The 23,117-nt window shown below is 48.7% G+C and overlaps 2 protein-coding genes across 2 annotated transcripts in view; one reads left to right on the plus strand and one right to left on the minus strand.

Moving 5' to 3' along the window:
* NCAPD3 (non-SMC condensin II complex subunit D3) overlaps window positions 1-949 on the minus strand; it is a 70,260-nt gene extending 69,311 nt beyond the window's left edge. Inside the window, exon 1 of the mRNA XM_004052465.5 lies at window positions 521-949. The gene's annotated coding sequence lies outside the window, so the exon portion shown is untranslated. The remainder of the gene's footprint in view (window positions 1-520) is intronic.
* VPS26B (VPS26 retromer complex component B) lies at window positions 23-23,059 on the plus strand. The gene is made up of 6 exons (XM_019036402.4): window positions 23-769; window positions 10,150-10,306; window positions 15,272-15,436; window positions 18,383-18,558; window positions 20,207-20,349; window positions 20,713-23,059. The coding sequence occupies exons 1-6, from the start codon at window positions 547-549 to the stop codon at window positions 20,857-20,859; spliced, it is 1,011 nt and encodes a 336-aa protein (XP_018891947.1). The 5' UTR covers window positions 23-546; the 3' UTR covers window positions 20,860-23,059.
* Window positions 23,060-23,117: the final 58 nt, after the last annotated feature.

Below are 23,117 nucleotides of genomic sequence, written 5' to 3' on the forward strand. Positions count from 1 at the left end.
GCAGCCAGCTCTCCTCCGGGCTGCCGGGAGTCCCAGGAGCGGAGAAAGGGGCTGCGCCTGCGCGCCGCTGCTCCAGCGCATCCGGGCTGGAGCTCGCCCGCCCCCTCCCCCGCCCGGAGCCGCCGAAGCGCCTCGGTGCGTTGCACCGCCGGAGGCTGGGCAGCTCGCAGCGCTGCTCGGCCCTGGACCCCACCCGGCAGGCGCAGGCCACGCACACCCGGCACTGTGCGGCTGCCCCCCGCAGCATTGCACGGCCCACCCTCGCCCGCCCACTGCCACCGGCCGCGGGACTGGCTGGGACTGGCTCGGCGCAGGGCACTGCTGCTCGGTGCATTGCTGCTCGGGCGCCGCAGCCCGCAGCCGCCAGCCTCCCCCGGCCGTGCCCCTCCCCCGTGGAGCCGGCTGTCGGTCGGCGCCCACTGCCCGGCGGCAGCGGCGGCCGAGCGCGCTCGCGCATCGGGCCCTCTGGCCTTCTTTACCTAGGGCAGCCCGCGCCCCGGTGCGAGGGAGCGGTCCTTACCGAGACCCGCCCGGCCCGGCGGTGCGATGAGCTTCTTCGGCTTCGGGCAGAGCGTGGAGGTGGAAATCCTTCTGAACGATGCAGAGAGTAGGAAGCGGGCCGAGCACAAGACGGAGGACGGGAAGAAGGAGAAATATTTCCTCTTCTACGACGGGGAGACGGTCTCCGGGAAGGTGAGCCTTGCCCTCAAGAACCCCAACAAGCGGCTGGAGCACCAGGGCATCAAGATCGAGTTCATCGGGCAGATCGGTGAGTCGACCCCCGGGACCCCCTCCCCCAGCGCGGACAGCCGGCCGGGGAGCAGGGTGATTCAGGGCCCAGCTCCTCCGGCGAGGCCTGTCACAGTCGCTTGTCAACTGCAGTCTGAGGCCTGGGGTTCAGCTACAAGTCCCGCCCGTGGGCGACTCCCCCTGCGTTACTGTCCTCCCTGCCAAAAGTGACAGCGCGCTGCCAGGGAGATGGGGACGGCGAGGGCGGGAGGAAGCGCCCTGCTGTGCCTCGTGGGATGGGCACCTTGCCTATGGGTTCTCCCCATTGTCTCCAGCATGCACTCGGCTTTGCTTCTTGTCCCCAGGATTTCTGGGTGAGGTGCTCTGGCCATAGCCTGCAGGTGGGTTTGTTAGGGGGAGAGCGCTCTGCCAATACTGGCTTTCCCATCGCCCGGCCATCTGCAACTGCCAGACGCAAAGTGAGGCTGGTCCACGGAGCCCCACTTCCCAGAGCCCCCACCAACCCGTGTTTCTCTTTAGATGTGGTGTGAGAGAGCCAACCAGTTCTCTCTTACCTCACCTCAGCCCTGAACTACCTGTGCTGGTACATGTTTCCAGAAAGAAGACCCATAATCTTCAGTCTAAATCTGACTACCTAGGCTGCGTTTCTTAGACTTCTTTATTAGAATGCGAGTTTTCAGTTACCACATTTTCTGTTTAAAGACAAAGAAATGGTGTTTCTAAAAACCGCAATTAAGTAATCAGAGTTTCTCAATGCTTTAAACATGATTATTAATCATTGGAACTAGACAGCTCCAGGCACAGTGGCTGATGCCTGCAATCCCAGCACTTTGAGAGGCTGAAGTGGGAGGATTGCTTGAGGCCAGGAGTTGGAGACCAGCCTGGGCAATATAGCAAGACCTGCCTCTACCCCCAAAAAATTTTTTGTAATTAGCTGGTCGTGGTGGTGCTTGCCTGTAGTCCTAGCTCCTCGGGAGGCTAAGATGGGAGGATTGTTTGAACCCAGGAGTTCCAGGCAGCAGTGAGCTGTGATAACACCACAGCACTCCAGCCTGGGTGACAACCAGCAAGACCCTGTCTCAAAAAAATAAACAAATAAACAAATAAGAACTAGACAGTAAAAGGCAGTAATGGTAAAGTGATTTGGGGAGCTCCCAGTCAAGACTGGGTTGTCTCTAATTCTAAGCCTTATTTAGACTCTTGTGTATTATTAAAATGCTTGGGTACTTTTAAAATAAGTTGTTTTTGTCATTAGGTTAGGAGTAGAATCACAGTAAATACCCTGTGAGCTACACACCTCTGGTAGAGAATCTATACCTATACCACACACTGCATACATAACTGTTTTTAGATACTTCCTTGGGGAATCTTTGTTAAACTCTGTCTCTTATCCTGAGAGTTTAGCAAAGAATTTGCCGTCTCCTTTTCACAGAGGCAGGAAACACGGAGACACAGGTAGGAGAAACCCTGGGAAAAGGAGGCCTTGTGGCCTGGCTCTTGGGTTCACTGCTCAGCCTCAAGCATTTTGCCTCTGGTATTTAAGAACATGAAATCAGGTTGAAGACTGGCTGATCTTACAGGAAGCTCTTTGTTGTTATTTTAAAGCCGGAATATGAAAGATCTTAGTGTACCAGAAAAGGGGCCGAAGAGTGAGTTCCATGCCTTCTGCTTTCCTGCTTCTGGGTTCAATGGTGGGGTAGATGGCAAGGTTCCTCAGTAGCAGCACTGTGATGTCTGGCGTCGTTTGGCATGTTGTCATGGGATGTTTAGCAGCATTCCCAGCCTCTACTGACCAGACAACAGTAGCATCCCCCACTTGTGACCACAAAAATGTCTTCAGATATTGCTGTATATCCTCTGGAGGGTAAAATCGTCTCTAGCAAAGAACCCCAGGATAAACAGGATGAGTCCAAAGCATATTATGCTACGCATAGTAACTAGGCGAGAAATCCTTGCCTACTGAGCAAGGTATTTTTTAGTAGCAGTTTTAAAGTTATTGCATTGATTCTTTGGCTCCATAATAATAGTGTTGACAGGCATGTTTAGTCTGTGTCTATACCATCACTCCCAGGTGGTGGTACCTTACCAGTATGTGAAAGATAACCCAGAATGTCTTCTGCCCCAGACAGTGTGAAATTAGCTGTTCTAGGAACCGTGTCAAGGCCTTCCTCTGGTCTAAATGAAAGGGAGTTGAAGAAGCTGCTTGCTGTGCCTGCCCCACCTGATTTCTTGTCTAACTCCTTACTCCTGAGACATCCATCATCCCTGCTGAATTTTCTCAGAACCTTTTGTTGCTTCCACTGGTAACTCTTCCCGGGCCCTTGGCCACCCTGCACTGAGTTGACCGTCAGACTGGGGGAATTTAGCCACTCTCTGGGCCTCGGCTTTCTCAGCTACCAAGCAAGGAAAATAACATCACTTGGTGAGAATGTTGGGCATGCCAGGGGATCATGCATGACCCTTATAGAGGGTTCCTTTATAAAATTATGGTAGTTGATGTAGTAAAATGTTTCCATTTCACAAATTGAGTTATCACCCACTGGCTTGCTGCTCTTCCTCCTGTACCTGTTTTACCTGAAGAAGATCGCCCTGTCTACTGATAGGGAGTGCATGTTTCAACCCTTTCCCTTAAATCTCTTACTTTGGCCACATGGGCCAGTCTCAGCTGGTGTTGTAGATGGAGCCAGTCCCAGCTTTGTGCTGAAGTATTATTGTTCACGCTCAATTAGCCATGGTTACGTGAGGACATGGAAGTAGAATAACACAGAATGATGGACAATATGTTTCTGATTATTTGGCTTCGGGATGTATTTCTTGATCAAGAACAAGGCATTAGAATAACCTTTGTAGTTCTATTTGATGTAAAAGGGAGTTTGTGTTCCTGAAATACACACATGGACAGGGAGTAAAGATGTACTATTTGGAAGTCTACTTGGAGGCACAGAGTGACTTTTCTTAGACAATATGTTTCTTATTATTTGGCTTTGGGATGTATTTCTTGATCAAGAACAAGGCATTAGAATAACCTTTATAGTTCTATTTGATGTAAAAGGGAGTTTGTGTTCCTGAAATACACACATTGACAGGGAGTAAAGATGTACTATTTGGAAGTCTATTTGAAGGCACACAGTGACTTTTCTTAAACTCTTATATTCCTCCTATTTTATCTTCCTGGTTCCCCTAAAGAAGCATGTTGTGAAGTATTTGTGTCATACACCTGTGTCAGTCATTGTAAACTGAGCTTGGGGCACCAGACCGAGGCTAGTGAGTGAGTTTGCTGAACCTGCGGTCGTGTGGTTTTCTCCTTCATTGCATTATTTGACTATGTGTGAGATGGGTGGAACTTCGGTCTGTTCTGAGGTCTGGCTAACGGGGTGGCATATGGCAGTAATCAAGTTGATAGCACTGAGCTCTGTCCCTCTTCCTTGTTAATTTGGAGGCAGGGAGGCAGAGGTGTCACTTTTATCCTGTCACTTGCTGTGGCAATCTCATCTGCACCGATGACTTATTTTCTTTGTTTTTTATTTAAAAAAATTTTTGAGACATGGTCTCACTCCGTCACCCAGGCTAGAGTGCAGTGCCACGATCACAGCTCACTGCAGCCTCAACCCCCTGGGCTCAAGCAATCCTCCCGTCTCTGCCTCCCAAGTAGCTGAGACTACAGGTGCATGCCACCATACCCAGCTAATTTTTTAAATTTTTAAATTTTTAAATTTTATGTAGAGACAGGGTCTTTCTTTATTGCCCAGGCTGGTCTGGAACTCAAGCGATCCTCCTGCCTTGGCCTCCCAGAGTGCTGGGATTACATACATGAGTCACTGTGCTGAGCCCCATGAATTATATTCTGATGACTCCCAGACTGTTTCTTTGTCCTGACCCGACCTCTCTTCCGAGTTTCACACTAGCTGTCTGCTAGACATGTCCACTGGGATACCCTACAGGTGCCTCAGAAACGCATGCAAACACAAACCCCTCTCTCTGTCTCTGCTTCAGCCACAGCCCCACTGTGTCTCCTTTTTTCCCGATTTCGGCCTATGTCAGCTGGGATCATTTAGCCTCAGAAATCTAGAAGTCATTTTGAAGTCTTGGCTCCTCCTCCCACACATGCAGTTGGCTGCTAAGTTTTGGCCTTCTCTGCTGGTTCTGCAGTATATCTCAAACCAGCATCTCCTCTCTCTTCTCAATGCCACTGCCTTTTATTTTCTGTTTGTAGCAGCTTCCTAAGTGGTCTTCCTGCCTTTGTCTTCCTCCCCTTTCAGGTCATTTTCTGTGAGGATGAAGTTTCTTGAAGGCAGTTCTATCATTGTCAGTCCTTCCTTAAAATTCTTCTCGCGTCCCTATTGGTTAATGGGGGAAAGTATATCCAAATCTCTCCTGCTCTGGCCCTCCCTCTCTTTCCAGCCTCGTCTCCTCTAACCCTTCACTCTCACCGCTTGTAGGTTCCACAAACTATCCTTTTCTTCTAGAATCTTGGTATTTTCCCTTTGTATAGTAACATCTTTCTGCAAGATATAACCTTCCACCCAAGCTCTTACTCCTTCAAAGCCTAGCTAACATCACATCCATCAGAAAGTCTTCTCTGACTTCCCCAGGCTGACTTAAGTGCTTCCTCCACTGTTCTTCCAGAGGCCTCATTAATACCTCTTTTCAAGCCGGGTATGACAAGCTTGTGACTTTTTTTAAAAACTTGTCTGTCTTTCTTACTAATTTCTGAGTGCCTGAGATCCAGGGACTGCCTTCAGCCCATCATTAGTGCAGTGGCTAGCACGTAGAAGGTGCCTAGTAAATATTTGTTGAATGGATATATTGGTCAAATCTAAGAATTTACAGAAACTATTCTTGTTGTTGTTTTGTTTCGTTTTGTTTTCTTTTCTTTTCCCGCATCTCCTCCCAGATAAGCAAGAGTTATTTTAATGAAAGAAAGGCAGAAATCAGGTTTGTTTTGGTGGTTGAGCAGCTGAGCTTCCTGCCTTTGTTGTGGAGGAGGCATTGATGAGCAACATGTGGTTGTCCATCAAGGCCACTGACAACTCGGTGACTCTCCAGCTGGTGTGCCCCCACTGGGGCTGCGTCCTCACTGGGGGAACTGGGATAAGGAAGTATTAAAGCTGATGTCAGTTTACCTGCCTTTACATCTTTCTTTCCTCACACTCTTCTGTGCCAAGTTGAAACTGATACCCCCTTGCGTGTAAGAACATAAGAGTTGTCAAACCTCTGGCCCATTTGGTCCTGCACCACTGCTCAGATGTGGCAGTTTGAACGTTGCCTCCTGAGACTATAATATCTTATTTATTCACTTATGTGGTGGACGTTTTTCTGTTATCCTCTGCAAGTTTTTGAGCCACACTGGGATCCTTCCTGTACCTAGGATACTTTTCCAGTGGCTTGGTCTGTGTTCTAACAATGCCAACACATGTGGTGAGGGCATCTCTTGGGTCAGGCCCATGGGACAGAAAGGTCTAAGACCTAGTCATCCTACTGGCCCACGTCTTTAGGAAGATGCAGTAGTCTGTAAGGAGCACTGCAAGGAAAAACTGTAATTGTGAGAAGAAGAGACCGTTGTTGAGCTGGAATCCTTTGGGGAACACCAGTGAAGTTTAGAAAGCAGACCTGGGCCGCCTTGGAGACTAATGGGGTTAAATAAACCAAATGTAATTAGAAGGTCAGACATGCGGAGGAGGGCAGACAGGAACATCCCTGTACTCCAAAGCCAACAGACATTATCTGTATTTTCTTTTTTTTTAGGTTTTAATAAGCCCATTAATACCAATCAAGCCCATACTTTTAAAAACTCCAGGGGCTTTCTGTATTTTAATTCATTAGCCCTTGAAACACTAAGTAAAAGGCACATTAAGATGAGATGGATTGATTCTGGCCTGCTTAACAAGCTGCTGGTGGGACTGGAGCAGAGCTGCGCCTGGTGAGGTGTGGGCCGCCCAGAGGTGCCAGTGCTTGCGGGTTTCACAGGGTTGGCAGACAGGAGTAGGGTGTGGTAAGCACGAATCCTGACAGTGGCCAGCCAGCAGACAGTGGCTGGGAGGGTCAGATGAAGAGGAGGCTCTTTGGAGGGCTTTTTTTTTTTTTTTTTTTTTTTTTTTTGAGACGGAGTCTTGCTCTGTCGCCCAGGCTAGAGTGCAATGGCACAATCTTAGCTCACTGCAACCTCTGCCTCCCGGATTCAAGCAATTCTCCTGCCTCAGCCTCCCGAGTAGCTGGGATTACAGATGCCCACCACCTCGTCTGGCTAATCTGTGTATTTTTAGTAGTGACAGGGTTTCACCATCTTGGCCAGGCTGGTCTCAAACTCCTGACCTCGTGATCCACCCGCCTTGACCTCCCAAAGTGCTGGGATTACAGGCATGAACCACTACGCCTGGCCTTTGGAGGTCTTTTTATGCTTTGCTGACTTAGGTTTCTTCCAAAACTGCACGAGGCCTAGACTAAACATGGCCTTAGCCAAGCAGCAAAGCTCAGGGCGGCTGTCATGGGTGACCTGTGATGCAAAGCTGGCTCAGTTTCCTTCCAGAATGGCAAATTCACTTCTCAACTGTTGGTGGCAAGTTTCACCATGAAAACATCCTGAGTACAAAAGTTATTTCCTCCTGTTGGACTGAGAAGGAAACCAAAGACAGGATAGTTACCTTAACCAAAAACTTACTCAGTTCCTACTTCTAGCCTGACACGTCTGGTCCCTGAGGACTGGTGGTTGGGAAGAATGAAAGATGACGCGTGGTTGCTTCTTTGGGACGGAATAGAGGCTATTTACAATCTCTTTAGGGCCCAGACCTCTCGTGAGAACAGCCTTGGATTTTTGTTTTAATTTATGCAAGAGGAAACCAAACTTTCTGGCAAATAGGAAGCATCTCTGTGTCTGCCCCTTTGCCCTACAGTGTTTGCAGGAGTATTGCAGATGGCTTGTAAAGGATAGATTAAAAAGGCCAGGCCAGCCCTGCTGTGACTGCACACTGGCCACTCTTCCATGACATTTGATGTCAGAGCTGATATTAACGTGTGTGCAGGAGGAAAGGCACTAGGGGGAACGTGACGCTATGCAGGGAATGACTTCTCCTGCTCCAGGTGCCCTGCAGGGGCAGGCGGAACCTTCTGCACTGTTGCTAGGCTCCACAATGCTGGCAGCCTGAGCGCTCTCTGTGCCTTCTCTGTTTTGTTTATTCCTGATGTTGCCTTTGGGCTGTGCGATCACATTTGTGTATTTTTCCATCCTTTTCTTCTCCTCTTCCTCTTGACTCTGGACCATTGATTCTGGACACTGGGGCCTTGCTCTGCCTGCTTGTGTCCCCAGAAACTATGGCCAGAATCTAGTGCTTAGAAACTGAGGTACCAGGTTCCCAAGTCAAGGTTTCGGCTTCCACACGAAAGCCAACACCATCGACCAGGACTCATGCAACAAGAGTAAGCCGAGGAGTCCCTGTCCCTGGGGCTGGCCGTGGTTCCGCTTCCGCCTGTCATATACTTCTGACTTTTACTGGGGGGGCACAATTACTGGATTGCTCACTTTCCCCCCATAATTTGGAGCTGCCACCTCCCACTCTGAGGCTTTGTGGATTATCACTCACTAACCAGAATGCTGCCTACTATTGAAACCACTGAGTGTTTGGAAAGGAAGGTCATTGTTTGTAATAAAAGATTGTGGCTGATTGTAGTTACACGGGAAATCAGCCACAAGCCACAGCCACACAATACATTGTGAATTCATACAGAAGTGGCATCACTAGTGTGGGATCCCAGAGACTCCAGTCTGTGGACTCGCCTCTTCCTCCCCAAGCAGCAAACAACAGAGGCAATGAGTGTGCTCCGCCTGCTCTGTGTTCCCAATTCATCTGCCCTGCTGCAAGTTGCAGTCTAGCACGGGACTTGAACACAGAATCCTTGAGGGGTGGTGGCTTGAACTGTAATGTGGCCATGCATAGCCACAGTCAGTATTAAGAGCTTACCTCGGCCGGGCGCGGTGGCTCGCGCCTGTAATCCCAGCACTTTGGGAGGCCAAGGCGGTTAGATCACGAGGTCAGGAAATCGAGACCATCCTGGCTAACGTGGTGAAACCCCATCTCTACTAAAAATACAAAAAAAATTAGCTGGGCGTGGTGGCGGATGCCTGTAGTCTCAGCTTCTTGGGAGGCTGAGGCAGGAGAATTGCTTGAACCCAGGAGGCGGAGGTTGCAGTGAGTCGAGATCACACTACTGCACTCCAGCCTGGGCGACAGAGCGAGACTCTGTCTCAAAAAACAAACAAAAGAAAGCTCACTTGTGCAGGGCCAGGTTCTAGGAAGCACCAGGGAGCTGGGGATGTGGGCCTTATCTTTAAAGGGCCTGCAGTCCACAGTGGGAGCGGGGGAGACCAGGTATGTAGCAAAACTTACACTTAAATAGAATATAAGCAAACATAAACTAATATAGGACAAATGGGTGGCATGAACTTATCATCAAAAAATACCAGAACTATTTCCTGAAGAGGATAAATTTAGAGCAATGCTTCTTAAAGCATGGAAGTGTGGTAGCAGCCGTCCTGGGGAGCTTATCAGAAGGGCCAGTTCTCAGGCCCCATCCCAGACTCCTGAATCAGAAACACTGGGGTGGAGTCCAGCCATCTGTGTGTTAACCAGTTCTCTCAGTGACTCTGGTGCACACTGAAGTTCGACACCCCTGATTTCAGTGGAGGGAATAACATGAAAATGTCCATGTTCGATTGGCCACACGCCTTCCTTTTGGAGTAATAACAGCAGCTACTAACGATGTTTTTGAGTATTTGCTGTGTACTAGATACTGTTCTAAGTCTTTTACCTCCATCGCCCCTGCTGCTTCACACAGAGCCTTGTGAAGTAGGTTGTGTCACGACCTGCATTATACCAGCTGATAGAAATAGGCGCAGTCTAGAAGGAGACCTGCTCTAGTCTCAGCTCTGCAGCCAGCTCTGCGACTCCAGGCCAGTCAGTTAAGCATGCCGTGCCTGGGTTTCCATCATCTTTTAAACGGGGTGATAAGACCTGTCTTAGCTGTGTCAGAAGATTATTATTATAAGGATGATATGATTAAATAGCTATATCCTTTCAGAAGTTGGAAGTGTTAAATGCTGTTTAAAGAAGCGTGGCATTTCTTATATTGGCTCCCATGACTTACCCTTATTAAAAGATGGTGTCCGAGTGTCTTGGAGCAGGATTATTTTGGGTTCCTTTTCTGCCACGGGATTTCACTACATAAGACAGAAAAGCCTCTGGAGAAGAAGGAGGGAGTGAAAGAGCAGAGGTCGAGAAAACAAGGCTAAAAGGGGTCTGTTCTGCAGGGAGGTCCTTCCCAAAAGCAGTTCCTCCAGCCTGCAGCCCCCTTACTCGGCCCGGTGTAGCTCAGGGTCTGATAAAGGAGGCATCACTCTCTCACCAGAACTCTACTACGATCGCGGGAACCACCATGAATTTGTGTCCCTGGTGAAGGACCTGGCACGGCCTGGAGAGATCACCCAGTCGCAGGCCTTCGACTTTGAGTTTACCCACGTGGAGAAGCCGTATGAGTCCTACACAGGGCAGAATGTGAAGCTACGGTAAGTTGTGTCTGCTGGTTCCCCACTGTGCCCTAGAACCTGCCCCACGTGGACGAGGACCTGAGGCTGTCCCCACTTTGAGGATCTTCACAGGGATCCTGAGAAGGAAGAGTGTCGCGAGCTGTGGCGTGCTGGTAAACCATTAACCACGGGCCTTCCAGGAGGGAAGTGGCCCTAGGTTGTAGCATGTGTCAATTTCTGTAGTGTACGTAGCCCCACCATGGCCAATTTCAAGCTACCTAATGTTCCTAAATGTAGAGGTGGGAGAGATGTGCTATTACCATCATATGGAGACACATTCCCTCAAGAGCAGAGAGCATTGTAAAGGGCCGGAAAATAGGAAGTGATGAGATTTTCGCATGTCTTACCTTTAATATGATTTATTTAATTGTGAGTTTATATAATTTAACTTTCAGTAATTGCTGTGTTTAACAGCCAGGTCATAAAATTCCTGAAAGTTCAACGTCAGCCACCCCCAGCACTCTCCTGCTGGCTGGGTGTCAGGAGATCCTGACCTGCTGTCCGGCTCTGCCACACAGCTGCAGTGTGACCTTGAGCTCTGTAACTCAGCTTTCTCACTTCAAAGTGGGTAATGGACTTGGATTCTAATTCTAGATGTCCTCTTCTTTTGGGGGTGATAAGAAAATAAAGTTCTTAAAATGTGAACACGTAGGTACATGGATTGTTTTTACTGTTATAGTGTTGGAAACTCTGAGAATAGAGACTGATGCCAAGGTCTTTTGGGTGAAAAAAAATCCACAGCAGATATAGACTGTTAGGTGTAAACTTGAGGTTATGTGATGCTACTGGGATAAAGCAGTCTCCCCTGTGACTCTGAACACCTGATTCCAGGTCTTGATACCGTCTCATAAGATCGGTTTATCTCCTCACCCGAGGACCTGAGTTGAGGATGGTACACACCACAGCAAGACCTTAACTTCTTTTCTTTCTCTGTCCTCCCTTCTTCCATCAGAAGAGTGAAGGCTCTTTTTAAATCTTTGCAGAGGTGGTGGTTCACGCCTGTAATCCTGGCACCTTGGCCAGGAATTCGACACCAGCCTGGGCAACATATTGAGACCCTATCTCTACCAAAAAAAAGTTTTTTTTAATTTTTTTAAAAGAAAAAAAAACACAAATCTTTGCAGAGAGGTCTAAGACTGACATTACACCCAGTAAAGACAGTGTTTCATAATTGCACCCAGAGAATGCAGCAACAGCGAGGATCATCTAGTCATCACTTCAGTTTGACCGAGGGATTTATTATTTAATTTTTTTTTCTTTGGCAGTGGATTTGTCTTAAGCGTTTGTATGGCAGAAAGAAAGGTGTTGAAACCAGTATAGCAGTGCCTCAAAAATTAAACAGAATTACCATATGATCTAGCAATTCCTCTTTCGGATCCAGAAGCGGATCCAAAAGAATGGAAAACAGGATCTCGAACGGATATCTGTACACCCATATTCACAGCAGCATTATTCACAATAAGCAAAATGTAGAAGCAACCCAAGCATCCATCAGTGGGTGAATGGACACAGGAAATGTGTTTTGTCCGTACAGTGGACTGTTACACAGCCTTCAAAAGGAAGGACATTCTGTCCTATGCTACAACATGGGTAAACCTAAAGGACGTTGTGCTACGTGAAAGAAGCCTGTCACAAAAGGACAAATACTGTCTGATTCCATATATATGAGGTACCCAGAGCAGTCAAATTCATAGAGACAGAAAGTGGAATGGTAGAGGCCCAGGGCTGAGGGAAGGAGGAAATGGGGGTTGGTGTTTAATGAGTAGAGTTTCAGTGGCGGAAGGTGGAGAAGTTCTGGAGACTGATGGTGATGTTTGCACAACAATACGAGTATCATTAATGCCACTGAACTGTATAATTAAAAATTGTTAAAGTGGTAAATTTTATGTTATGTGTATTTTGCCACAATAAAAGAAAAGTGTTAATGTCCAAATCACATGAAGACTTTAGGATTCATGTTGCGAAAGAGAGGAGGTAGAGATGGGAAAATTAGTTGAGGACAGTTTAAAGATGTAACTTCCAGATTAGAAGCTTTTTCTTATTACACAGGCAGAGGGAAAACATGAAAAGATTATTGTGGACTTTTCTTTTGTCTTTAGGCAGAGAAAAGGTTATTTTGGAAGACTGGAGTCCATATGTAGCATTTGGTGGATGGGAAGAGTGTAGAGACAAAACTATCAGAAGGCTATTGTGAGGTCCTCCGAGTATGATTTTGGTGGCTGTAATGGGAACAAAGAGAAAGTGAGGAATGTAATAGACACCAGCAGAGATTACCAGTGAGTGGAGGCATGCAGCCGTGGAGATGGAGACAGAGGGCTATCAGGAGGAAGAAATGATCTGGAGATAAGGTGATCCGTCCAGCTCTAGAGGGCAGGCTGAAGTACTGGCAAAATAGAGAAAGCATAAAAGTTTAGCAGACAATTGGAAGCGCAGACCTGGCACTAAGGACAGAGGGGACACTTAGAAATGTGCAGTCAGGACTGATCTGCTCAGAGGTCATAACTGATACGTTTTTGAAGAAAGGGGGCACAAGGAGAGGAGAGCCAGGACCCACCGGGGCATGGCAGGAGGAGGAGAGGGGGGTGTATCAGGGCAGTGCCTCTGCGGAACCGCGGGAAGAGTGTTTCAAGGAAGAAGTGTTTCACGGGACGCAGAATTAAGGGCTGCTGGATTTGGCACCTGGGAGGCCATGGGTTACTGACCTCGAGGCGAGCGGTTTCTGTTGGGTGGTGGAGACAGAAGCAAGGGGTTGGGAGGAGTGGTTCGTGGAGAAGCCTCAGCTGTTGGTGCAGAACCCGCCTTGTGACAGTTGTCTCTGAAGAAAGAAAAAGACAGTATGGTAGGTCAAGAGGGTAAGGCCTGGAGAGGGTTCTTGGGATTGGTGACTTTGGAAACCAATTTTTTAATAAGCTCAGAGGAAAAAGCCTTTAGCTAGAGGGAGATCAATGATCTTGGGGAAATCAGAATATGTAGAAGGATCCAGATGCCGGACCAAGGCTTCCACATTAGAATCATGTGGGAAGCTTTTTAAAATGCGAATGCCTGTGTCCCTTTCCAGACAATCACATATCAGGTGTGCCCAGGCAGCAGGATTCTTAAGGGCTCTCCTCTCCTGGTGATTTCGCTGTGCATCCATATGGAGAGTTCTTGTGCCGGAGTAGGGAGGAGAGGTGTTGAGAGGGAGGGGTGCTGTTGGAGACAGGATGGGTGAAGATGCAGAGACACGTTTAGGCCTTAAGTAAGGAACAAAGCAGAGGAAGGAGCACATTGTAAGTCTTGACTGGGAAGGCCTTCATCTTCTTAGTGGAGTAAAAGTCAGTGTCTTCCCAGACAGCGGGGTGGGGAGACTTGGGAGGCTGCGCAGTTAGAAGAGGGCTAGGGACAGGTGTCCTGGGCAGTGTGATGGTTACTGAGGTGAACCGAAAGGATCCCCAAGAAGCGGCCAGTGCCACACAGAAGATAGTCGCCGGAATGTGTAGTTGGTATGGCTAGCATATCTTTATTTATTTATTTATTTATTTATTTTTATTTGATTTTATTTTTGAGACGGAGTCTCGCTCTGTCACCCAGGCTGGAGTGCAGTGGCGTGATCTCGGCTCACCGCAAGCTCCGCCTCCCGGGTTCACGCCATTCTCCTGCCTCAGCCTCCCGAGTAGCTGGGACTACAGGCGCCCGCCACGACGCCTGGCTAATTTTTTTGTATTTTTAGTAGAGACGGGGTTTCACCGTGTTAGCCAGGATGGTCTTGATCTCCTGACCTCGTGATCCGCCCGCCTCTGCCTCCCAAAGTGCTGGGATTACAGGCGTGAACCACCGCGCCCGGCCATATCTTTATAACTTTATCTGGTAATACTTGACAGATGGTGGGGATTATCTAAGTTTTATTTAAAAGAAAATACAATTTATTATATTACATTAGATTATATTAAAATAATATTTTATGGAGAAGGAAATACAATTAAAGAGCTCCTCCTCATTGAGTGTTAGCACAGTGCTAAGTGCCGGGGATGACAGTGCTGCACTGGCGGGCCACAGAGGGCAGCCTGTTAAACCCTTCAGGGCTGTGTCTCTGTCTTCTCTCTCATCCCCTCCACAGCAGCGTCCTCCCCAAGGATTCTAGGTTCAGCCAGAGACTTGTTATTCAACAGACCAGGTCCTGTCTGCCCCTGTGGCATATAAGGTTTGCTCTCTTGGAATGCCCTTTTCTCCCTCCACACAGCACTGGATCGCAGCATCTCAATTAGCCCTTTCCATGTGTTCCCATTTCTCTATTTGCCCATCTCCCCTGGTGAACTGTGAGCTTCCCATGAGACTGTATCTTATTCATCCTGTGCTTAGCCCAGCGCTTAGCTCAATAAATGTTTGTGGAATGAATAGCTGAGTTAATTTCTCTCTTTCCTAGTCCCCTCTTTTAACTTAAAAAAGGTTTATTGGGACACTTTAAAAAGGTTTATTGGGACACTTTAAAAAGGTTTATTGATTGAATATTGTTCGGTGAACAAACATGCAAAGATAAAACTACGAGACGGACTCCTTTGCCCCAAAAGCCAGGAGTTAGCTGATGAAATAAAACCTGTACACAAATATATGGTCAGTAGTGGTAAGGGCCGTGAAAGGCCCAAGAATAACATGTGATTGGGGTACAAGGCAGAGAAATCACTTTCCCTTACAGCAGGATTCTTGACCCGGGGGCATGGGCTCCATAGAGGGATTTGGGGGAAGGGTCTTTGAACTCCCTAGAATTGTGGTTGAAAAGGTCTCTGTATAGGTACATATGTGCATCTTTCCCTGGAAGAGGGTCTGTAACTTCTTAAAAGGATACAAAGCCCTCAAGGGTTAAGAACCTTTGTACAGGCTTCTCTCAAGTGGGCCAATTTGGTACCTATATCTAGGTAGCATGTGGAGACTGGGAGTGTTTATTCATGACAGTTCTGTCTCCTACAGCTATTTCCTTCGAGCTACCATCAGCCGCCGCCTCAATGATGTTGTCAAAGAGATGGACATTGTAGTTCACACACTCAGCACATACCCGGAGCTGAACTCTTCCATCAAGATGGAGGTTGGGATTGAGGACTGTCTGCACATTGAATTTGAGTACAATAAATCCAAGTAAGTGTCTCAGTGCCAAGGTTGTGAAATGATTATTTAAGGAGGTTAAGATGGGACTTGATGCAGATGCAAACTGATGGCCCTCCGTGACTCGACTGCTTTGTGGTGACATGCGGTGGGGGAAGACCGTGGGAGCAATCCAGTGAGTGTCTATGGCAGGCCAGCTGCAGCTGGACCGACCACAACGTAAACACTTCATTTACCTAAACTAAACCATATTCAACTAAGGTGGTGTCTTTAAGTTAAACATCTTATGATGCCTCTCAGTCAAGCTAAACTAACTTGAGGTTATTTGTTTTGGAATTCCAGCTTCAGCTGTTTCCCGCTACTGCTAAGAACAATCTCAGAATACCATTCCATTATCATGTGCTCCCTCCATCTGTGTCTTCAGAAATCAAAGCGACGAAACCAAATATTGGCCATGATTTGCTGCTTCCTCCCTGAACTAAAATGAATTATAGCAAAGAATATTGGATTTTTTTTTTCAAGATGGGGTACAGTGGCCCAGTCATGGCTTACTACAGCCTTGACCTCCTAGACTCAAGCGTTTCTCTCACCTCCGCCCCTACAAGTAGCTAGGAGCACAGGCATGCACCGCCACACCCAGCTAATTTGTGTCCGTGTGTGTGTGTGTGTGTGTGTGTGTGTGTGTGTGTGTGTGTGTAGCCAAGGTTTCATAATGTTGCCCAGGCTGGTCTTGAACTACTGAGCTTGTGATCTGCCTGCCTTGGCTTCCCACAGTGCTGGGACTACAGGCATGAGCCACCATGCCCAGCCCTGATGTATTTTTTATAAAAATCTTAAAATCATTTTAACTGGCAAGTTGGGAAGATGTATATCTTTTAAACTGTGTTTACTGTTAGAACATCAAAATAATTAGCCAGTTATAAATAAATCACAAAACTTTCTGACAGGGTATTTCAAAAGCATCTTTCTTTTGAATATGATATTCCTGAGAATGTTTGGAACTCAAATATCCAAAAGTAGAAAGGGTATTCTATTCACAGAGAGCTATACAAAAAAGCCACAAAGTCTCTAAGTAGGATTTTCATTGTGGCACCCCCTGGACCCACTGTCATCCAGAGGCTGGGAGCAGTGGGAGCTGCACCAGATGGCTCACCTTTGAAGGGTCAGGAACAGAACTTTTTAAAACTAGGAACATATGTGGTTCTTGGAACAGGGTTGGAGGAATGGTGTGTTTTTTCCCCTGGCAGGCCTGGAACCTAGAGGGCCCCAGGGAAATGACCAGTGTGACCCAGAATTGGCTCTGCCTGGCCTAAGCCCACCAGTGAACAGAGAGTGAGGCAAGATGGGAGGGAGGCTGATCTGGGCCTGGCATGGGAACAGGCTCTTCCCCTTTCTCCTTATAGCCTCAGGGCTCTGCGGTCCTGCCCAGAAAGGAGCCATCCAGAGTGCCTACCCACTACTGTCCTGACCATCTGGTGAAGGCAGAGGCCAGCAGCTGTGCCACCTGTAGGAGCTCAAAGCAGCCACTGGTCATCAGTGCATGCCAGACCAAAGCTAGTGTGGAAAAGGTGCTCTAGAGAGGCAGGGACGGGACACTTCCAGACCACACCTCTCCTTGCACAGCGAGCTGCTCTGTGTGAGTGCCTGATTTATATGCCAGAGAACTCCAGACTTGGAACCAGGTCCTGCTCTGCCACTAAGAAGTTGGGCTAAGGTCAGCAGGTACTAACATTTTGTACCTCGGCTTCTCATCTGTAAAACGAGGAGCTTGCACCAGATCAGTGGGTTTCAAACCCACAGAAAGTGTGAGGTGGCAGAGGAGCTGAGGTCCTTAGACCCTCTGGCCTTCCACTTTTCTTCCATCCACAAGCAACGTTTTTGTTGGGTTTTTTTTTTTTAACTCTCCCTGCTTATACCTAGAGCAGCTTTTGCTTCTGTATAACATTTAGAATACAGGAATGTGTGATTTGTAGGAGTTTGAAAACATCTCGAATCCATGGTCTCTAAGCATCCCCTGTAAGATGGCGCAGGTGGTCTCCTGCTCCTTTTGCAAATTTGCTGAGGCTGTTTGCTCAGGTGTCTGCAATCTTCCTGTAGCCTGTGCACAGAAGGGTGCTGTGAAACAGTGGGGAACACTCCAGCCTGGGGACTAGGATCCTGGGTTTACCACCTTTCTCTACCCCCTACTCACATCCTGGTTATCCAAGAGAACATTATCTCTTTTCTTCCAACTGCCTTTTCTTCACCTGTAATATAAGGAGGCTGAATTCTGATGTCCATGCCAGCATTCTTATCCTGTGAGCTGAGCATCAGGTTTTAAGATTTTACTCTTTCTCTCATGCCTGATACAGGCTGTGCACATGTAGACTATTGACTGACCCAAAGAAAAAAGCCTGAGGGTCAGGAAGTGTTACCCAATGTGGCTCACTTCGTAACAGCTCACAAGGCCAGGCCAGCGGAGCCCAGAAAGCAGGCGCTGATGTCGAGAGTGATTTGCTCTTCTCACTCTACTGCTGCTGCCTGGCCTGTCGGCCTAGAGCGGACAGAACTGTGTGCTGTGAGCCATCCAGGTCCAGTTCCCTAAAGACATTGTGTGGAGATCAGAGGAAGGGAGAGACTGGTCCCTGCGCTTGTGGGACTAGCCTCTCATACATTAGGATATCTTTCAAAAACACAAATATAAAAGGTACTAAAGCAGCTGCATGCTGGGGAGATAGAGCAGATGAACAAACATGAATGGGTACCATGCAGGAGAGACGTCCTTTGCGTGGGATGTGGAAGGGACAGAAGCTACTTTAATCCAAGTAAAGACCGCACTGGGAAACCGTTCAGCCACAGCCGTGTGGGCAGTGATGGGTGAGTGTGTCCTGCAACTGGACCTTTAACCAGCACGCTTGGTCGTGGCGTGTGCGCTCTACTGAAACAGAAAGGTCTGGCCACAGTACCAACATCTTACTTTCTGTACTTTCTGTTCCCCAGATACCACTTGAAAGATGTCATTGTAGGGAAGATATACTTCCTGCTGGTGAGAATCAAAATCAAGCACATGGAGATAGACATCATCAAGCGAGAAACGACGGGTACAGGCCCCAACGTGTACCACGAGAACGACACGATAGCCAAGTACGAGATCATGGACGGGGCACCAGTGCGAGGTGAGACTCCAGGCCCAGGCCTCGGCTACCACAGCTTTTCTCCCATGTCCTGCACAGAATTCTGGAGGGGCTTGAGGGATTACACTGTCAAAATAAGATGTCCTCTTAACCTGTAACTTCTTAATCTCTCAGTTTACACCGTGGGTGGCAATAAGGAAGAAAAGGAAGGCTGAGTATGTAGAACTTCAGGCTACTATCCCATCTTCACCCTGAAAAGTTGCACTTAGACTTGGATTATATATTGGGCTTGTACTGAAGATTGAACCTCAAGCGTCACTTTGGAAGGTCCAGGTTTAGCAGATGTGGTTTGAACACGTCTCTGCTTCTTCCTGTTGACATTCTGGCATTCTCTGCTGCTCGGGAGCAAGGGATGCATGCACAGCAGCCTGTCTGTGACTTGGCTCTAGCTCCGATTTAGTCTCTGAATTCACTTGTCAGGTAGAAAGAGCACTACTAGATACTTCAGCCAACACCACCAGGTACCCAGATAGCCCTGGAATTTGCTGGAAGCATCCTCTCCCAGCCCCAGGGAGCTAACATTACATCTGGGTTAGTGGAGCTGGAAGCCCTTTGTCATTTGGGGACCGTGATTATCTGGAAGAAGCAATCATTTACATTCTTCATTGGCTCTTCAGCCATTCCTCAGGAATGGCGAAGACTCTGCATTTTGATGTGCGTGGTGCTTCCAGGGTTTTATTGGCTTATTCCTTTTACTTCCCCAGGCTGTTCCATGTGGAAGGAGGAGCGCCACAGATTTAGCTGCCTGCAGCTCTGGGGACACACGGGTGTTACCATGCCAGGCCCTTGGAGGGTTGGGACCAAGCTCTCCTGACACTCTCTGATGTCCCATTTTGTCACTGGCTGTGCAAATAGAGCCAGCTGTCATTTTTCCTGTACAAATGAAATGGGTCACTGAGAATGCATGTAAAAGAGCAGATAATGATAAGATGGCTTATATTTAGCTTTAGACCACATTGTAGGTTTGGCCTTTCTCGGTAGAATTACTGCCCTAATTTTGTCCCACCGATACCAGAAAAGGCCTGATGGTAGAGCTGGAAGGGATCTGTAGTATCACGCAGTCCGATTCTCTAATTTTCCACATGAGAAAATGAAGGTCCAGAGGAAGCAGAGACTTAACTCACAAATCAGAAAAGCGGTTCGTGCAGAACTGAGGCCATAGTGAGGACTTTCTGCTTTCCAGACCACCATACCACCTTGCCAGTCCACACAAGAGGGAGGATGTATTTTGGGGGGCATACACTGAGGATGGAGAAAGATGGCATCAGAACTGCTGGGTGAAGTGGTGGCTTAACTGGACTTTGACAGCTGCCTTTTGAAAACCCCAAAACTAAACACACTGCATGTAATCAAAAGATGCTTATACTAATAATGACCTGTGCTGTTCCCACTCAGTTGCTCTCTGTTTTGGAGAAGACATGAGAAGCTGCAACATGACCTGGAGTGGAACTGGAGAGTCACATTTTTGTTTCAGCCACGTGCTGGGCAGCAGAGCCACTGCACCTTCCCAGAAGGCTGAAGTGCTCATGTGCTGCACTCCAGTGGCATCTCTGCAGTGGTCAGAGTGACCTGGTAGAAGGGAGAGGGCATCACCTTGCCCCCTGTGCTGACTCCTGCCCTCCCCCTACAGGAGAGTCCATCCCGATCCGGCTCTTCCTGGCCGGGTATGAGCTCACGCCCACCATGCGGGACATCAACAAGAAGTTCTCTGTGCGCTATTACCTCAACCTGGTGCTGATAGACGAGGAGGAGCGGCGCTACTTCAAGCAGCAGGTGAGGGCCAGGCTCCCCCAGGCCCCGATGCCCTTGGGACAGAACAGGAGGCTCTCTTTCCTATGGAAGGTCAGACTCCATTTTTGCCAAGAGGTGGGAACATTAGGTCACCCACAATTGCACAACCAGAATGAGGATTCCCACTTGGCCTTAGAGTCTGCTCCCTCGGGCCTTCTCCTGCAACCACCTGCCCTTTTGGCCCACACCAGGGACAGGGAGGTGCTGGCAGCTGCTGCCTTTGGTGAGAGAGAAGCAGAGGAGGTCCTTGCCCGAGATTCCCCACGTCAAAGTTGGGAGCCTCTAGGAAACCTGTCCCCATGCCTCCCTCTAAGGTGTCACATTGCCCCCCTTTCAATTCTGCAGGAAGTGGTGTTGTGGCGGAAGGGTGACATCGTACGGAAGAGCATGTCCCACCAGGCGGCCATCGCCTCACAGCGCTTTGAGGGCACCACCTCCCTGGGTGAGGTGCGGACCCCCAGCCAGCTGTCTGACAACAACTGCAGGCAGTAGGCCCCCAGGGCCAAGAAGATGCTGGGCACCCACCCAGCACCCCCATCTACCAACACCAGCGGCTGGGGGCGGGGGCGGACCTTGTGAGGCTCAGTTGACCCGTTACTTGCAACCTGAAAACAAATCATGTTTTTGACTTAAATTCTTTTCTCTGGAGAACCCAAGGGGCTTGGGGTGGGAAGCAGTCTCTCCTTGGGATTCTGCGGCCGATGTGGGATAGAAGAGGTAGCATCCTGGAAGCCAGCCTCTCTGGGGAACATGAGCCCCCTTCCTCGGGGGGCTGCCTTGCGTCTTAGAGGAGGGAGAGCAGAGAGCACGCATCCTTGGCTCCTGGCTCTCCGAGCTTCCTGATACAGGATCTGAGCATGTCCCTGGGATTCTGAGCTGCCAAGAGGGCCCTGGGTAGTCACATCTTGTACTCCCCTCTGCTGTCCCGGAGGTAGTGGCAGGAGTTGGGCCAGCCCCCACTAAGTGGCAGGGGAAGACTCACGATTGGGAAGCTACCTCTTTGGGAATCTTGGATGTGGTGATCTCAAGTTCCCACAGGCCACCTCCTTCTGGCCACTCACTGCTGGGACCCAGGCACCTCCCTTCTCCATCCTCTCTGGATTGTCAGTAATGTCCTGGAACAGAAGCCTGTGGGATGGCCTTGGGCACAGAGAAGCCCTGGGGTCAGTGTCGTGCATGGATGGCGGCAGTGTTGAACCCAGGAGGCTGAACCCGGCCCACCACGGAAGATGAGTGCATGGCAACCGCCTGCCTTCACGTCGCTCCACTTGGTAACCCCAAGGTCTGGGCTGTTCTAGGTATTGCTTCACGTGCCCCAACAAGCCCTTAACAAGAGGGCCTGTTTCCCTGAAGAACCAATCCCAGGAAGGGGCCTTGATCCCTCCACCTTGCTGAGAGTGAACCCTCGTCTCTCCTCACCCTCCATTTCATTTCTGGGAATTGGGGCTTAGTTTCGAACCTTTGGCAAGGCTGTTCTTACTAATGCCCAAGCCCCTTTACCCCTCTCCCTATAGGTTACACAGGGGAGACCAGGGCCTCGGCAGAAGACTGCTGCCACACTTCCGAATCATTCTGCTTGCCAAATATGTCATCTTCACCAGTTGACTGACCCAAGTTTAGGACCATTGGTATTGTGTGTTTAAAAAACACATATAAAAAAACTCTTGTGAATATTCTTGTTATGCTAGAGAGGAAGGTACTTCTCCCTCTACGGCTCTGCGCTGGGGCCTATGGTAGTAAAGTTGTTTACTGTCCTTTTTCTGCCTCCCCTGGAAATGACAGGCATTACTCTCCCATTGGCCTCCCTTCACTTTATAGAAAGACCAAGCAGGCCCCACTGGCCAAGAGGTACAGCATTTGGCAGTCTGAGTTCTCAGTAATTTGGAAAGTTAAGGAGTTGGTTCCTGCGTCACCTTTCAGTTAGTGTGGGAAAGGAAGACTTCTGTTTTCCTGAGATCAGTGCAGTCTCAGGCCTTTGGCAGGGCTCATGGATCAGAGCTGAGACTGGAGGGAGAGGCATTTGGGGTAGCCTAGGAGGGTGACTGGCGGCAGCAGAACCGAGGAAGGCAAGGTTGCTTCCCCCATGCTGTGTCCTGTGTTCAGGTGCGATGCACAATCCTCATGGGAACAGGATCACCCATGCGCTGCCCTTGATGATCAAGGTTGGGGCTTAAGTGGATAAGGGAGGCGAGTTCTGGGTTCCTTGCCTTTTCAGAGCATGAGGTCAGGCTCTGTATCCCTCCTTTTCCTAGCTGATATTCTAACTAGAAGCATTTGTCAATTCCTTTGCCTCCCAACTGACAACACACGTTCATTTTCCAACCTTCCTAACATCTTAAACCTTTCTTCTGGGAGAACTAGAAGATAGAATTTGCTTTGATTCTCTCAGGCGCTGTGCACAAGCCAGGTCTTCTGTTTTCTTTCTTACTCTACCCACATTCTTGCCTTCTCTATCCAACTGTGAAAGTGAGGGGAGGCTCCTGTCCCCCTCTCTTAAGGTCCCCAAACCTGGGAGTGCATAGGTACTAAATCAAGCAGTGCAACTTGTAATTAAGCAGCTGCAGTGTTTACATGTTTCTTAATGTGTCATCTTTTCAATGGCTGTATTAAAAGAAGAACATTTGTTTTAATGGTCTTTCTGATTAAAGGAAGCCCCTGTGGCTTTGGAGGCATTGTGCCCATGGTCCACCAAGTTCTGTGGTCTCTTCGTCTTACACGGTCCCATCTCCGACACTCAGGGAAAGACAGAT

This window comes from Gorilla gorilla, chromosome 9 (genome assembly GCF_029281585.2).
Source record: "Gorilla gorilla gorilla isolate KB3781 chromosome 9, NHGRI_mGorGor1-v2.1_pri, whole genome shotgun sequence".
Classification (NCBI taxonomy): domain Eukaryota; kingdom Metazoa; phylum Chordata; class Mammalia; order Primates; family Hominidae; genus Gorilla; species Gorilla gorilla.

Excerpts from the sequence above, each read along its gene's own strand:
- VPS26B (XM_019036402.4), top strand. The coding sequence starts at position 547 with ATGAGCTTCTTCGGCTTCGGGCAGAGCGTGGAGGTGGAAATCCTTCTG. Across the intron at positions 770-10,149 it reads CGAGTTCATCGGGCAGATCG|AACTCTACTACGATCGCGGG; the intron begins GTGAGTCGACCC and ends CTCTCTCACCAG. Across the intron at positions 10,307-15,271 it reads GGGCAGAATGTGAAGCTACG|CTATTTCCTTCGAGCTACCA; the intron begins GTAAGTTGTGTC and ends TGTCTCCTACAG.